Source organism: Mirounga angustirostris, unplaced genomic scaffold, assembly GCF_029215605.1.
Source record: "Mirounga angustirostris isolate CCGP_5_RB_7025 unplaced genomic scaffold, mMirAng1.0.hap1 SCAF_10, whole genome shotgun sequence".
In the NCBI taxonomy this organism is placed as follows: domain Eukaryota; kingdom Metazoa; phylum Chordata; class Mammalia; order Carnivora; family Phocidae; genus Mirounga; species Mirounga angustirostris.
This window is the reverse complement of record NW_026991718.1, coordinates 49,400,844-49,418,322: the sequence shown is the minus strand read 5'-3', so window position 1 is coordinate 49,418,322 and position 17,479 is coordinate 49,400,844. Positions and strand designations below refer to the sequence as shown.

Below are 17,479 nucleotides of genomic sequence, written 5' to 3'. Positions count from 1 at the left end.
GAATTTGAACAGAGGAGAAGCCTGGCCTCAAGGGTCCTGCCCCAAAGCCCTGAGGGGTAGGAGAAGGAAGCAAAGGGGCAGACATGGAGTGTTAGGGTGGCGGCCAGAGAGGGCAGGAGACCATGCCAGACAGGAACAGGGACAGAGGGACCCAGAAAGGGAAGGACACAAAAAGGAAATCTGGAGAAAGAGTCATCAAAAAGTCCCTCGATGGTGATGCTCATTTGACAATCCCAAAATTAAGAGAGACCGTGCCCTATTCACACAGGATGTGGATAAGAACACCTCTTTGCATGTATCTATCATAGAACCATCTAGGCCACCCCCTCTCTGAACTAATTGCGGCCAGAAAAGTAAGGGCATTTCCATGCCCAGGGTCCCAGAGTGGGTGGGAGGTAACGCAGAAATCCCCTCAATCCCAGTTCTGGGCCATTTCCACAAAACATCAGCATGGAAGACCATCCTATCCTCGTAACAGTAACTGAAAGGGTGGTCTCCCAATGATTTCAAAGCAATGCCTACATCCCCCAAAGCTGATGCCTACGGGGACAGGGCACCTCAGGTAAGAAAAGGAAGGGTCTTTTTTACCCTCATTCAAAGCCAGGCCTTACCTGACACAAACTGGAGCATTCAAACTTTAGGCAAAGTGGAGAATTTGGGAGTCCCAAAGCTTGCAGAACTTAAAAAAGAGAGAGAGAAAAAGAAAAGCAGCACCAGGGGCAGGGAGAATGAATTGGCAATGGAGTGTTCGTGAGAGAACGAAGCAGGGATGGCTGATGGGGAGCAGGGGGAGGGGAGGGCAGCTGCCTAGGTCACATCATGCCTTGATTGCTCAGTATCTGATTGTTCTCACCTGGGTCAGTCTCGTACCTGCCCAAGGCACGGCCATGCACTCTCACCTTGCCCACAATGACTGCTTGAGCCATTTTTATTGTGGCCCCAAACACTGGGACTTGGGGCTAGAAGATAACGATTTCAGAGTCCCAAGCCCTTCTCTTGTCTTCCCTCAGCCTTCTTAAGCCCCCTTCTTGTTCCCTCTCAGCAGTCCTGGGACCCCCAGGATTAAACGTCTGTGCTGAGATTGGTCCTTGGCTCCCTGAAACCCCAGGCCACTGGAGGCCCCAAGGGAAGAGGAAACCAGGGACACATGGGGAGGGGCTCTGCCTTCCCTGTGGCTGACCTCTGGTCACCTTCAGGGGGCCCACGCAAGGCAAACAGAACTCTGGCAGCATGACAGGAGGTCCAACCCTTTAGAAAATAAATCTGTCCAGCTAGCCCAAGTATTTTAGAAACATTTCAGCCCTCCAGCCTGGATAGCCTACTCTTGAGAATTTATTCTAGAAAATAAATGTAGCAGAAGTGAAAAGTGACAGGTCCAACACTATGTTTCTTGGAAAAGCAAAAGATAGGAAACAACCTATGTGTTAGATCAAAGCATCTAACTTTTAGACTTTAAAACTTGACTTTAAAAAAGTACAAAGGGGGTGCTGGGTGGCACATTCGGTTAAGCACCTGACTCTTGGTTTCAGCTCAGGTCGTGATCGCAGGGTCCTGGGATAGAGCTCCACGTCCGGCTCCTCGCTCAGCAGGTAGTCTGCTTGGACATGGTCTCTCCCTCTCTCTCTGACCCTCCTGCTCGTGCTCTCTCTCTCTCTCTAAAATAAATAAATCTTTTTTAAAAATAAAAAATAAATTAAAATTATAAAGACTTGGATGGGGTGGCTGGGTGATGGACTTTGGGGAGGGTATGTGCTATGGTGAGTGCTGTGAATTGTGTAAGACTGATGAATCACAGACCTGTACCCCTGAAACAAATAATACATTATATGTTATCAAGTTAAAAAAAATTATGAAGACTTGGAAATGAATGAAAAAAGCAAATAAAAAGTGTTCAGTGTAAAAGTACACCAATAATGCATGCAGATAGACAAGAACTTGAAGTGTATAAAGGTACTGACATTTGAGTATTTTTTTGTTAAAAATTCCATTAAAGATTTTAAAATTAGAATATCAGATGCTGTCTAGAAGGCATTTAAATGGACATTCTCAAAGGGATTAAGAGTACATTTATCATGATGAGCACTGAGTAATGTATAGAATTGCTGAATTGCTATATTGTACACCTGGAACCAATGCTATATATTGATTATACTGAAATTTTTTAAAAGTGTAGAGAAACATTATAATTAAAAAGTATCTAGTTGAGGGGCACCTGGGTGGCTCAGTTGGTTAAGCATCTGACTCTTGATCTCAGCTCAGGTCTTGATCTCAGGGTCGTGAGTTCAAGCCCCATGTCGAGCTCCATGCCCAGCATGAAACCTACTTAAAAAAAAGTTTAGTCGATGAAAAATTAAAAAATAAAAATAAATAGGACATTGTCACTCACTATTATTGAGACTATAAACATATAATCTTGATACAGGTTGGTATAATCTACAGGGCAATTTGGCAATATATATCAAATGCCTTAAAATGTCTTTCATTCAGAAATTCCACTTCTAGGAATTTATCCAAAGAAAATAAAGAGAAACATGGGGAGATTTAACATACTATCTATAATGGCAAAAGACATAAACCACCCGAGTGGGTCACAATAGAGAAAATTATTAAGTACATTATAGAATAATCATATGATGGATTACTATGTAGTTATTAAATATATCTTGAAATAACATTTAATAACAAGGAAAAATGCTCATAATATGCTATATGGAAAAAAGTATATATCATGTATACATGTTATGTAAATGTAAACATATATATCATATGATTCTCTCTGTACATATTCTATATGAAGAGATAGGTATATATATACACATATTATATAAATCATCCCAATTTTGTATATATGCATACACCAAAATGTCAATGGTGACTATTTCTGGCAGGTGGGATTATGGGTTGCTTTTTTTTTTTTTTTAAGATTTTATTTATTTATTTGACAGAGAGAGCAAGACAGCGAGAGAGAATACAAGCAGGGGGAGCAGGAGAGAGAGAAGCAGGCTTCCCGCTGAGCAGGGAGCCCAATGCGGGCTCGATCCCAGGACCCTGGGATCATGACCCAAGCTGAAGGCAGATACTTAATGATTGAGCCACCCAGGCGCCCCTATGGGTTGCTTTTATTTTCTTCTTTAGGCTTTCATATATTCCAGTATTTAGGGATTACTACCAGAATCATATCACATCAGAAGGCACACAAAGTCAGTTTTTTTTTTATGGCTAGTGATGCTAAGTTTGGCCACCTGATTAAAGTGGGTTCCTCCAAGCTCTTCACTATAAAGGGAACTTTTCCCTTTTGCTAACTAATCTTTAGGGTGAGACTTATTTGAGAGCAGACACATCTCCTATTTCCCTACAACTTGTTACTCTATGCAAGTAGCATCCACTATGATCCTGGCCAGAGGCAGTTAGTTCATTGAAGGTTACACAATGGTTATTTTCTTCTACATTTATCAGCTGACATTCTTCGGTGAAGATGAGCTTCCCTCTCCCACACTTTTAGTATTACTATGGATTCATGGATTTCTCCTCCTCCTTCGTGTTACTGCTATTATTGACTCGCAGATGTATTATTATTACTATTATGATTATTTAGTGTGTTACAACCATTGCTTGTACTCTTCTTAATGCTCAAACTCTCCCAATTATGACTGCTGGGTTTCCCTTCAAGCCAGTTACTGTGTCTCCATCACTCTTTGAACACCCTCCTACTTTCTGTAGCAGCTCTCCTTGTCCTAGATGTGGATTTGGCCACCTCTCCAAGAAGTTCCAGTTTCTTTTTGTAGGTTGTGGTATTTAGAAACCAAGATCTGGGGGCGCCTGGGTGGCTCAGTTGGTTAAGCAACTGCCTTCGGCTCAGGTCATGATCCTGGAGTCCCGGGATCGAGTCCCGCATCGGGCTCCCTGCTCAGCGAGGAGCCTGCTTCCCCCTCTGACCCTCCCCCCCTCATGTACTCTCTCTCATTCTCGCTCTCTCAAATAAATAAATAAACCTTAAAAAAAAAAAAAAAAGAAACCAAGATCTGAGTGCTAAGTGTGTTCACTGTCACCAGGTTCATTGCTTCTAGGCCCTTTCAATGAACAGAGTCTGGAAACTGGGAAATATAAACATAAATGTGTGTGTGTGTGGGTGTGTGTGTGACGAGTTCATATCCGTACCTCCAATTCAATACAATATCACGTAGTTCTTTGTCCTTTCCCCTACTCCAGATCTGTATCCACCTACCTCCATGGTGAGAACCCTGGTTCCCAACTTCAATATAATTCCTTATCTATTCTATCCTATAATACACCCCAAACAGTTTCAGATTACAACACCAATACTCGTATGGAGTCTGTGTTATTAACACTAATATTTCAATTAGTTTTCTCTGCCCTTCAGGATGATAACTTGTCAACCGTTCATTTCCTTAAATAATTATTGAATTTAGAATAGCAAATTCATCTTCAGTCCATAATTAAAAGTAACTTCGATGTCAGCTGGTACAACTTTGCCCTTAGAGATCTAGATCTAATTCCATGACCTAGGTGCAAAGCCAAAGCTGGGACTTCTGCCAACTCCTGGTAGTTTTTTTCCTCAGGTCTGATCCTGCAGACACTGCACTGTGACAGGAAACTCACAGCCCCTCAAGATCTGCCCCCCAAATAGTCTACTCTTGCAGAGATTTCAAGAACCAGGGGGACTTTACTGGCAACTTCCCAGGAATGATGGTGGAGGGGACAACAGTACAACACGTCAACTTTCACAACTCAGTAGGCATGACCAGTCTCAAGAGAGCCCCAGCCACTGGCCTCTCAGCTCATCCCAGATGCTTGCTCTCCTTCCCACTGTTACTCCCTCTTCCTTTTCTCTCCTCTCGGCAGGATCAAAAAAGCACCATTCTTCCCCCTCTCTCAAGCAGACCAACCTCCTCCCCTGAAGCCTTGCTCAAGACATTCTTATGACAAAGACAGCCTTCTTCCTAAGAGAAATTATGGTGAATGAAATTTCCTCCACCTCATTACACATACAAGGGTTGGAATCTTTTTAAAGCTTGGTCAGTTATAAATGACAAACAAATTGCTGCAAAACTCTTTCAAGATGAGCCTATCCATCGACTCAGTGAATGCCTCTCAGAACCGGGTCACCAGATGGCTCAAGCTGCCCAGCATCTTTCTACCTCAAGAACCTCCGGCTTCCAGAACCACCTCCTCGTGTCTCCACAAACCTATCCCCCCACAAAGGCAAAATGGGCTGTCCAGATCTCTTCCAGCGGGTTGTCCGGCAGCCCCCACTCCCTCCCATAACACCAGCCAAGGACCCTGAGAGAGAAACAGTGCTCTATAGACATGAGTCTCCAGTCTCAGTCTGTGGACTGAGCCCAGCAGAAGGGGAGCCCAGCCCTCCTGACAGTGCCACAGTTCGTGGGGGAGAGCCTCAGGTAACAGACTCTCCTCTCCACTTCTAATTTCTCACTGCTTCCCTGCCGATGGCCTTGCAACCTGCCTGGACTAGAACCAGTGAGTCATGGCCCTTCCAGAGTTTTTAGGGCTTAGGTGATGATCTTCTATGGGCAAAAACTTTCCAAAAGGCCAGCATGTAGTGCTGGAAACAGTCCCCAACCAGGGTGCAGGGGGGAGGGAGATATGGGTCTTTCTGGGAAGCCTATCCAAATCGCTGATGAGGGGAGGCGACATGAGAAATTTGAAAAATATTCCAAAATTGCTGTTGTACTGGTGATTTTTCTAGCTAGTGAATCGTTCAGTTGCTTTGACGTGTCAATTGCTGGTAGGGAACACAGGTCAAGATGGTTTAGTGATGTACAAGAATATTGCGGCTATTCAAAATGCAAGAGAGATGTGGTACAAGGAGAATAGCAAATGAAAGGGTCAGGGAATGAGAAGAGGATGGACAGCGGAGGAGGGAGGGTGGAGGCCCCCTGGGACCGCTGGCGTGCCGCCCTGTAGCTGCCCATCTGTCCTCAAAGCCCCTGCCTGATCGTGGTAATCTGGGGAGCACTGACGTACCTCCCGACCTTCTGTCCCCCTCCATCATTTCTCAACATGCCTCAAAACCACCATCTGCACCTATCGTCTGAGTTAAGCACTGGCCTCTGTGGTCTTCTCCATCAAGCAGGTGGCATTTCTGTTGGGATTGATGTTACAATTGTATCTAGTTTTGCACCATTCTGGAGCTTTCTTTAAAAAGATACATAACCTAGGCTAGGTAAGTAGTTTCTCTAGCGTGGTGCTTTTCCAAATTTTTATGTAGTCACATTGATTACTCCTCAGGAGAATCCAGACAGAGCCCAGAGTACAGCAGCCTTGCCCTTAAGAGGTGGTAGACCCAGAGGGACAGGTGAAGTCGGCCAGTAAAATACCTGTGCCCTTTGTCCTCGCTGAGATGCGGTAGGAAACCACATATCAGGGTAATTCCGACATTTCACATCACTGGGCTGCTCTCCCATGCCCAGTGGGGATTGTTCTCGGCCCAGGTGCCCAGAAGGCCTTGTGCTTCTTTCCATCATGGCTCAATGACTTTCCTTGGGAGAGGTGGGGGCCCAGCACGGGAGCTCAGGCCCTCTGCCCGCTGAGTAATCTTGGGATTGTTACCTGAACAGGATGCAAACTGGCTAAGAACAAGGGTTCTGGAGACAAGCTTACCTGCGTCACACACTGGCTCCACCCCTGGCCAGCACCACGTGCATGAGACTTACCTTCTGTTTCCTCGTCTGTAAAACGGAGCTTAGAATAATCTCTACCTCGTAGGGTTGCTTTGAGTTAATCTGATGAGCTAATGCATGTAAAATGCTTACGACACTGCCTTGCTCACAGTAGGTGCTTAATAAAGATCTGCGATTTTATACGTGCATGCATTGCTCTACACATACAAAGGCTATCAAGACATACTTCTTATGATGGCTGAAATAAGTTTGGCAATAAAGTTAAATGTGATGATACCACATGACGGTGAGGATGTGGAGCAACTAGAACACTGCGGATGGGAATGTTAAATGGAGAGCCACTCTGAACAATGGTTTGGCAGCTTCCTATGAAGTTAAACATACATTTACCACAGTTACCATATGAGCTAGCGATCCATTCCTAGTTATTTACTCAAGAGAAATGAAAACATACATCCACACAAAGAATGCTCATAGCGTTTTATTTATCATAGCCCCAAACTGGAAACAGCCCAGGTGTTCATCGACAAGCAGAGGGAAAAACAAATTCTGGAACATCCTTTCAAGGGAATACGACTCAGCAGAGAGAAGTCACCAACTCCCGATACATGCAGCAACATGGATGAATCTCAAAAGCATAATGCTAAGGAAAAGAAGCCAGACGCCCAAGACCACATACTGTAGGATTCCATTTCTATGACGTTTAAACCAGGAGAACAGGAGGGGCAGAGAACGGATGAGTGGTGGCCAGCGGCTGGCAGGAGCAGGGGAGGAACTGTCTAACTGAGCCTGAGCGAACACGGTAGGGTGATGGATGGAAGTGTAGGGCAAACACTGTAGGGTGATGGATGGAAGTGTTCTACAGCCTCGTGGTGCTGGTGGCTATGTGACCGCATATGCTTGTCAGAACTCGGAATGGCACACATACCAAAGGCAAACTCTACCTTAGGAAATCTAACGTTACCTACGAGAGGAGGGAATTGGGTAAGGAGAGTATATAAAGGATACTTTTTTATTCCACTTAAACACACCTGTACCACTTGAACTTTTGTCATGAGCGTGTCATTCAGGTCCTGGGTAATAACTTTATTAGAGTATGAAGTCAAAATGATGCCATATATCCACTTTGAAGGGATGCTGTAAGATGCAAATGGAATGAGATAATGTGTATACAGCATATGCACAGACGACCCATGGATCTTCTAAAGTGACAAGGGGCCTCCACTGAGAGGGACACCCACAACTTACCTCAGTGACAAAGAGTGTGCGAGGATCGATGATATCCAAGAAGTGCCTGAAGCGACCGTAGAAGGATGTCTGGAGAAGGGGGTGGGAGAGGAGAGCAGATCAGCTGTTGCAGACCATCCTCCAGCCCCCGTGGAAAACACCCCACAGCTTACCCTTCTCATTGGGGTCCCACCGCCCCCAGGACTCCCCATGTGATGAATGCCAATGAGGCCTCGCTTCTCAGTCACCTGAGGGCAGCTTTCCAAGGTCTGAAGTCTTTTTAAAGTCAACTCATAAAGACCATTAAGATACTCGGTGACTGTCCCGGGTCCTCTTCAGGCTGCCTCCCACTTTCCTCCTTCTTCCCCCAGTTCCCTGAGACCCCGTCCAGCCTTCCACAGTGCCCCAGCACCAGTGAGCACACAGGCTAAGGAGAAGCCTGGGCCCAGCCCTCTCCCAGCCTTCCTTTGGCACCACAGTGTCCCTTGCCTTGCTTTGGACCTCTCAAGTATAGGGAGGGTCTGCCTCCGAGGTCCAGCTCAGGCTCCGCCCCCAGGGAAAGCTTCCACAGGCCAAGCTCAAGCATGACGGCACCCAGCTCACAGCCCTCAAGCCCTCCTTTACCCATAGCCCTGGAGCGGCTGTGAGGCTCAGGACAGGGGCCTGCTTGCCCTCGCCAGGGGCCCCAGAAAAGGAGGGCTTTGTGCAAAGCAGGCCACAGGCATTAGCCCACAATGAAGGGAAATGGAGCAACGAGCAACACTGCCACTGGGCCCTCTGCCCTAGGAAAAAGCCAAGCTCAAGGAGGTGAGAAGGTGCCAAGCTAGAGGACAAAGGGGAAGCTGCACACACTGGGGGTTCATGCCTCACTACACTCCGGGCTTTGCCCCAAGTCCTCCCTAGAGCCCCACAGCTCTCCCCACACCATCCTCTGCATGGTGAAGGAAGCAGAAGCCTCCACACTCCCTCCCCCTTGCTCATGAGGATGCCAGACCCTACAACCACGGTCTGCTGCTTTCTCTTCCCAATGACGACCCTGCAATAGTTCCCTGAAAGTCCCCTGTGCATACCAGGCCCCATGCTGCCTCCACTCTCTGCTCACCGGGACACCCCCTGCATGGAGCACCCACCCTCTCCACCCCCTCCCTCCACCCCCTTGAGGTATTGCCATTCAGAGACCAGATCAAGCTTCGGCACTATTCCTTAACTAAAACAGTTGCTTCTCTAACCGCTTATAACTCAAAGGGCCTAAACCATTTCCCCACTTATACATAATGCTCACACTGCTGTCCTGGCAAAATTTCCCCTCTAAGTATTTAGTCTAAGGAAGCAACCAGAGACATTCAGAGGCGTGGTCAGATGTACATGCTGACGATGCTCACTGCTGCATTATTTACAAAGGTGGATGGTTCGGTAAATAGTGGTCCACTCATATGACTGAACACTATGCAGCCATCTAAAATCATGTTTTCAGACATTTATGACATGAAAAAATGCTTATGATTGTGTGAAATGCATACTTACAGGGTAATTCCAACTTAAAAAAAAAAAGGAGATAGATGGACAGTAAGCGGATAGCGAAGACACATAATGACATCCAGACCCTGGTCTACTAGAACGAACTGGGGGTCCTTAGAGAAGTGGCTGATTCCAGGGCTGGGGAAGGGAAGGGACAAGACGAAACCGATGAGGGGCAGATGGACATGGTGTGCCTCTGGATGGGACACCCTGAGAAATTCAAATAGTATTCTGGAGGGACTGACGCTAATCATGAGTAGACACTGGCACACCCAAACTGAGGTGCATTCCATAAAATGACCAGCCTTGTTCATCGAAGATGTCAACGTCAGGACAAAAACTGCCCAGCCTCCTGAACTGTGAGAAATTCATTTCTGTTGTTTATAAGCCACCTAAGTCTATGGGATTTTTGTTACAGTGGCCCGAATGGACAAAGACAGAAATGTCAGAATGCCCTCGTTCTTATGATACACGAAAGTAGTCAAGGGATAAATGAATATAACCTACTCTCAAATGGCTGAGAAAAATAACGTGTAAATACAGAGGGTGACAACGCATTCTGGAAATGTGGGTACTTCTGGTTTCTTTACAGACTGAAGATGACCTTGGTAATATCATGTATATTTGCTATGTTTCTGGACTTTTTGATCACCTGTAGACAAAAAGAATAATAAAAGAAGTGCGACAAAAATGTTAACCGGTGGATCTAGGCAAAGGGTATATGAAAGTTCTCTTTATTCTTTTTTAAAAAAAGATTTTATTTATTCATTTGAGAGACAGATAGAGCACAAGCAGGGGCAGAGGGAGAAGGAAAAGCAGATTCCCTTCTGAGCAGGGAGCCCAACATGGGGCTTGATCCCAGGACCCCAAGATCACGACCTGAGCCAAAGGCAGACACCTAACCATCTGAGCCACCTAGGCACCCCAAGTTCTCTTTATTCTTATTGCAACTTTTCTGTAAGATTGAAACTGTTTCAAAATAGAAAGTACAAAATTATTTTTTTTAAGTTAGATGAAAATATATTAAAATGTTAACAGAGATTGACTCTGGGGTAATAGGAATATGAGTGATTTTTATTTCTTTTTAAAATGAAAAAAAAGAACCAGCATTCTGTGTAATATATAAAAGTAATATTCTATTTTAAAAATATATACTTGGGGCGCCTGGGTGGCTCAGTTGTTAAGCGTCTGCCTTCGGCTCAGGTCATGATCCCAGGGTCCTGGGATTGAGCCCCACATCGGGCTCCCTGCTCCGCGGGAAACCTGCTTCTCCCTCTCCCTCTGCTTGTGTTCCCTCTCTCGCTGTCGCTCTCTGTCAAATAAATAAATAAAATCTTTAAAAATAATAATAATAAAAAAATAAAAATATATGCTTAATTTAAAATACTAATATATTACTTGATTACAAGCTCCTGAAGGAGGTAGGCTGTTGGGTGTTCCTTCCATAGCCTTATCCTCCCTGGCTCCTAGTTTCCTGTCTCACACCTAGAAGGGGCCCCAGCAACATCCCTGCCACAAGAATGAATGAGCGGGCAGGTGAGCAGCCTATGGCCCTGGAGGGGATGGAGCCCAGGCAGGGCTTCCAAGGGAGACTAGGACTTGAAAGGGACAACAGTGTGGCAGTTAGTGGCCCAAGGAGGGAAGAGGAGTGGCAGGGGCAGAGATGGGGGCCTGGAAGGAGAACAGCCAGAGTGAAGCAACCTCTTGAAGATGGTCCAGTGGAGACTTCTAGCCTCTGACTACCCTGTGGTCTGGCACTGTCTCCATCCTGTCCTAGCCCTGCTGGCCCCCTTTGTCATTCTACACCACGGCCACTGAGAGAGAGGGCCTTGGTAAAACACTTTGCTCCATAGATATCCTCACCCACTTCTGAGCTGGGCTCAGGGAACACCACAGTGAACAAGCGTTCTAGAAGCCAAGTCCATCAAGAAAGACAAGTAAACAAGTAACTACAAAATACTGTGATCAGAGCTTAAATGAAGCATCATAAAGTGCAGTGAGGACACAGATGATTTCTTCCTAGTGAGTCAAGGAAGCTTCCCAGAGGCACTGGGATGGGTGGATGGATGAGTTTACCAAGCAGAGAAGGGTATCCACAAGGACTCTGATGCATGAAGGCTGGACTCAGAAACTGCACCACTGTCAGCCAAAAGGAGGGACTGAAGTGTGATAAAAGACATTTTAGAAAAAGAGGGCAAGGCTAAGAACAGACAGGGTCTGCCTGGAATGCTCTGATAATTTTTTTTTTTTTTTAAGATTTATTTATTTGACAGAGAGACACACAGCGAGAGTGGGAACACAAGCAGGGGGAGTGGAAGAGGGAGAAGCCGGCTTCCCACGGAGCAGGGAGCCTGATGCGGGACTCGATCCCAGGACCCTGGGATCATGACCTGAGCCGAAGGCAGACACTTAACCGACTAAGCCACCCAGGCGCCCTGCTCTGATAATTTTTTAAAAAATACTGTAGTGCCCTGGGGAGCTAGTTGTATTACTGTATTCATGCAATCTATATGCATTAAATACCTACCATGTGCAAATAGCTGAGAAGCGCAAGGGAAACAAAATAAAGATCCATCCCCAGCCCTACACAATCTTATCACCTAGTAGAAAATTTCAAAAATTAAAAAAAGAGCAACTGCACCAGAATTCTGCGGTTTTATTCATTCATTCACCAAATAGCCACCGCGGACCTACTGTGTGCCTAGCACTGCGCTGAGTCCTGGGGTAGAGCAAGGGGCTGCCTGACTGGGGAATGAGGAAGAAGAGAATGTGGATAATGCCTTGATTTCTAGTTAGATACTAAGGCCTATTAATCAGGACAGGGAAAACAAGAAGTACATGAGTTAGTGGCAGGGAAGACAAAAGTTCTGGATTGGTCATGTGAGTTTGAAATACTTAAAGGGCCTTCCAGATGTAACATTTCAATAAGCACTGCAAACAGAGACCTGAGATTCAAGAAAGGGGTTCTGAGTTATAAATGCTAAGCAGAGATGATAGTGTACTAATCCAATCAGCCTAAGACCCCCCGGGGACAAAGTCACGTCTACTGACCACTGCAGTGAGGGAGGCCACACAACAGAGGAACTGTGGGGCACATCACCAAACAAAGGGAAAATTCAACTTAGTATAGAATTCTGGGCAAACTTCGGCTCAGGTCATGATCCCGGGGTCCTGGGATCGAGCCCCGCATCGGGCTCCCTGCTCAGCGGGGAGCCTGCTTCTCCCTCTCCCACTCCCCCTGCTTGTGTTCCCTCTCTGGCTGTCTCTCTCTCTGTCAAATAAATAAATAAAATATTTTTTAAAAATATTCTGGGCAAAGTTGGAGGAAAATTTAAATGACGTGATGCTTTAATAGGCTCAAAGCAAAGCAAAGCTATGAGGGAAAGGGGTCCATCTAGGTCTGGACTGAGAAATAGCCACAGGTCTTGTTTCCTTAGAAACTCTAAGATTAAGATCAGTGTGGAAGGTTGTGTCCAGAAACTGCTTATATGAAGCACTGCACTTGGGTTAATCTCTGAGTCAAAGTGACTTTAGACCCACCTCTCAAGAGGAGGATGTTTCATTCCTACTGATACTATTTTAAACCGCAAAGTTTCTGGCAGCCTATGGTCTTGGAGAATGTGACTTCTCAGTGCGTACGGAGGAGTGGTCACTCAAAGAATCACTGGGACACTTCACAGCTGCAGGGGGTCCTTGGGAGGACCACTGATTCTTTGTAGGGAGGGGGCTTCTCTGTCATTCCAGACTGAAAAATGGCAAAGAAGGGTTTCACTTTCTCAGTCTGGGTTAATTTTTATTTTCTCAAAAGTTTTAAGTATATGGCCTTTTTCCCCCCTGCTCCAAAATTCAGCCCCCATCTTTACCCATCAATCAGTGGGTGTTTTTCCTTCCCTTTTTCTTTACTGGAAGAATGAGTCAGCCAAGTGATTCCTTCCCTTTCCCTTCACAAGAAAGGTGAGTCAGGGGCGCCTGGGTGGCTCAGTTGGTTAAGCGACTGCCTTCGGCTCAGGTCATGATCCTGGAGTCCCTGGATCGAGTCCCGCATCAGGCTCCCCCTGCTCGGCAGGGAGTCTGCTTCTCCCTCTGACCCTCCCCCCCTCTCATGTGCTCTCTCTCTCTCTCAAATAAATAAATAAAATCTTAAAAAAAAAAAAAAAAAAAAAAGGTGAGTCAGCTCATTCTCAGCAGGACCTGCAGCACAAATAGTAGTCCCACCTCAACAGCCCCTGGGGAGAGCAGGTCTTGGGAGCAGCTGCCGAGCGAGGGCCAAAGCCTGAAAGAAACTGTCAGCCCTCCGATATATATATACCTGTACCAGACCTCTAAGTCACAGCTCTTCCAGATCAAGAATAAAATATGCCCTGAACCTATAGTCCAAAGGCAGAAAGGCTGGGCCAGCTCAGTAGTCCTCAGCCAGGCTGCACAAGGAAACACCCGGGCGTTCCCAAACGAGGTCTTCCACCTAGGGATTCAAATTCTATTGGCTGGGGTGGGCTCCAGGCAACAGTGTCCATGTAAAACCCTGCCTGAATGATACTAATGTGCAGCAGGGGTTGAGAGCCACTGGACTAGAAGGTGTTGACCTTGTCCACAGCACAAACTAGCTCCAGGACCAGCCTGGGAAACAGTCACTCTCCAGCCTATAGGATGTAAATGATTAAAACATAACACATACTGCAGAGCATATTCATTCTGGAACTTGAGTCCAGGCAAACTATATAAGAAACCTCCCTACTGCAGCCTCCCAACTCTGAGCCCACACACAGCTCTCACCCTGGGAGTGAAGAGTGCACTTTCCTGTTCCAGCCAGCTCCCCCTCCCCCAAGGGAGCCCTGTGCAACCCACCTGCTCTCCTGCCTCAGTTGGTTTCCAACTTCCCATGCACACACAAAGCACACCCACACCCCCAGTTAGCCTCGCAGCTAAGTAAGTGACTCTCCCGAAGGAGCAAGGAAGTTTAAAAACAAAACAAAACAAAAAAATAACTTATTTCTGGGTAGACTGAAACACAAATGGGAAGAAGCACATGTGTTTGCTCCCTGTCCTAGGATCCAACTTGCCAAAAATGGTCTGGGCCCAAAGCTAGTTCAGGAGAGCAAATGAGCAGACAAGGAGGAAAAGGAGTACAGTCAGGTCACAGAGCTTCCCCAGGAGCTGTCCTATTGTCTTCCTCCCCTTCACTAGACAATATGGGGCAGTTGTTAAAAGCATGTGCTTAGGGGCACCTGGCTGGCGCAGTAGGTTAATCATCCGACTCTTGGTTTCAGCTCAGGTCACGATCTCAGGATTGTGAGTGCGGAGTCTGCTTGAGATTCTCTCTTTCTCTCCCTCTGACCTTCCCTGTTCCTCCCTCCTTCTCTCTGTCTCTCCCTCAAATAAATAAATAAATCTTTTTAAAAAAAAGTATGGACTTAAAGTTTATAGGAACCACAGGGGACAGAAGAACATGTTAAATAATACCACAAAATTGCCATCAGCCATATTCAGAATGAGGAAAACTTTACAAGACAAACAACACAGCTTCTTCAACAAATAGAGGGAAAAAAAGAGAGTAGGAGGACCAATAGATTAGAAGAGACTTATCAGGCAAATATAATGTATGGGACTTCTGGGTTCCTGATTCAAACAAACCAATTTTTTAAAAAATGATGTGATGGGGCACCTGGGTGGCTCAGATGGTTAAGTGTCTGCCTTTGGCTCAGGTCATGATCTCCAGGTCCTGGGATCGAGCCCTATGTCCAGCTCCCAGCTCATCAGGGAGTCTGATTCTCCCTCTCTCTTTCTCAAATGAATAAATAAAATCTTTAAAAAAAATGATATGACAATCATGGAAATGTGAATAATGCAATGGACTGGATGTTTGTGTCCCCCCCAAAGTCATATGTTGACTCTTAACCTCCAGTGTGAGGTTAAGTGATGGTATTCGGTGGTGGGGCCTTTGGAAGGTACCTTCATGAATGGGATTAGTGCCCTTATAAAAGAGAGCCCAGAAAGATCTTTCCACTCTTCTGCCATGTGATGTGAGCTAGAAGGTGCAGTCTATGAACCAGAAAGCTGGCTTTCATCACAGTTTGCCAGCACCTTGATCTTGAACTTCCAGAACCATGAAAAGTAAATTTCTGTTATTCGTATGCTACCCCATCTATGGTGTTCTGTTACAGCAGCCCAAATAGACTAAGACAAATTGTGACTGGTTTGATGATATTAAGAAATAATTATTTTAGGTGTGTTAAAGGTACTGTTGTTATGTTAAAACAACTCAAAAAACCTTCTGATACCATGTGAGAAAGAAGGCACTTCACCTCTGTGATATTCTTCCCCCAAAATGCATAACCCCAATCTAACCATGAGAGACACTAGACAAACCCAAATTGAGAGATAGCCTACAAAATACCTGACTAGTACCCCTCAAAACAGTCAAGGTCATCAAAAACAAGGAAAGTCTGAGAAGCTGTCACAGATCAGAGGAGGCTAAGGAGATACAACAACTAAATATAATGTGGGATCATGGATGGGATCCTGGAACAGAAAAAGAACATTAGTATAAAAAATAGTGAAATCTAATAAAGTCCGGATGTATAGTTAATAATAATGTTCCAACGCTGGTTTCTTAGTTTTGACAACTGTACCAGGGTCATATGAAATGATACTATTCAGGGAAACAGGGTGAGGGTTATTTAGGAATTCTGTTATCTTTTTGTCTTCTGTAAGTCTAAAATTATTCTGAAGTAAAAAAATTTATTTTAAAAAAGTCCTTATTTTCTAGAGATACCTACTAGCAGGTACAACAAAATGATGGGCTGTCTGGGCATTGCTTTAAAATAATTATTTGGTTGGAGGGCACCTGGGTGGCTCAGTCAGTTAAGCATCTGCTTTGGGCTCGGGTTATGATCTCAGGTTCCTGGGATGGAGACCTGCATGGGGAGACCTGCTCAGGGCTCCCTGCTCGGGGGGAATCTGCTTCTCCCTCTCCCTCTGCCCCCCCCCCCCCCCGCTTATGCTCTCTCTCTCTCTCTCAAATAAATAAAATCTTAAAAAAATAAATAAAATAATTCATTGGTTGGGATTGGAGGAATATAGATGAAATGAAGCTGGTCTCACAGTGGCAAATGTTGATGCTCAGCTGGATCTTTCTTTGACAACTGTCTCCACTTCTGAATGTCTGAAAACCTTAATAAAACAAACAAGAACCCTGGAGCCAGACTGCCTAGGAAGTGAGTTAATCTGTCTGTGTGCTACAGGTTCCTTATCTATCATATATGGGATAATTGTATCTGCTTCACAGAGTTGTTGTGAAAATTCAGTAAGTCAATATGCCAAAGGCTGGAACAATGCTTGGCTATTATCATCATCGTAGGGGAAGAAAGATGGTCACAGACCAAAGCCCAGCAAGGCAAGTCATCTTTCTCCACCCTCTGACACTGCTCAATGTCCTTTCTCCCCCAGCCTTCCTGCACAGAGATCCATGAAGGATGGAAGGAAGAAGGGCTCTAGGTCAACACTGCGGAGTAAGGAAAGACCTCTGCACCCAGTCTTGCAGAAAGCGATGAGATTAGTTGGGGACTGAGGGTGGTGTCCCTGGCGTGGGCTCTGGGAATTGGACCCTGGATTATGAGATACTCAGGGTTCAAGTGGCTGAAAGCAGCTAGCATGGTGGAAAGGAGGGTTGGGGGAGGGGGTCTGATTTCAGGAAGTAGAGGTCAGCAGGGGTGGGCTATGCGGGCCTTTGGGGCCCCTCCAAAAGTGAGGTCCTTATCTCAGAAGCAGGGTAAGCCACTGGAGAGTGTTCAAGTGTGTGGCGGGGGTGGGGAGAGGAGGGAGTCACCTGATCAGACCTGCATTGTTGAGACTGCCAAGTGGAAGAAGGAAGCATTGGAAGGGGGCCAGAGTGGAAGCAGGGAGACCTGTTAGGCTTCCACAGTGGCTCGGGACATAGATCATGGGGGCTTGGTCTAGGATTCCAGCAGGGGAGACCAGTGGATATGAGAGCTGTTGTGTGCGATGAGAACACTGGGCCTCTGGTTGTATTTGGAGGGTGAGGGAGAGAAAGGGAAGTCTGCAGGGGACTTGCA

General features: G+C 45.9%; 1 protein-coding gene across 7 annotated transcripts in view; it reads right to left on the bottom strand.

Moving 5' to 3' along the window:
• SFXN5 (sideroflexin 5) overlaps positions 1–17,479 on the bottom strand; it is a 112,294-nt gene that overhangs the window by 92,488 nt on the left and 2,327 nt on the right. For 4 of the 7 annotated variants that reach the window (XM_045884779.3, XM_064572322.1, XM_064572325.1 and 1 more), the window contains exon 2: positions 7,911–7,979. In XM_045884779.3, the coding sequence (XP_045740735.1) occupies positions 7,911–7,979 (69 nt within the window). Of the gene's footprint in view, positions 1–7,693; positions 7,800–7,910; positions 7,980–17,479 lie in introns of all 7 variants that reach the window. The other 3 variants (XM_045884777.3, XM_064572324.1, XM_045884778.3) reach the window with 1 other exon arrangement.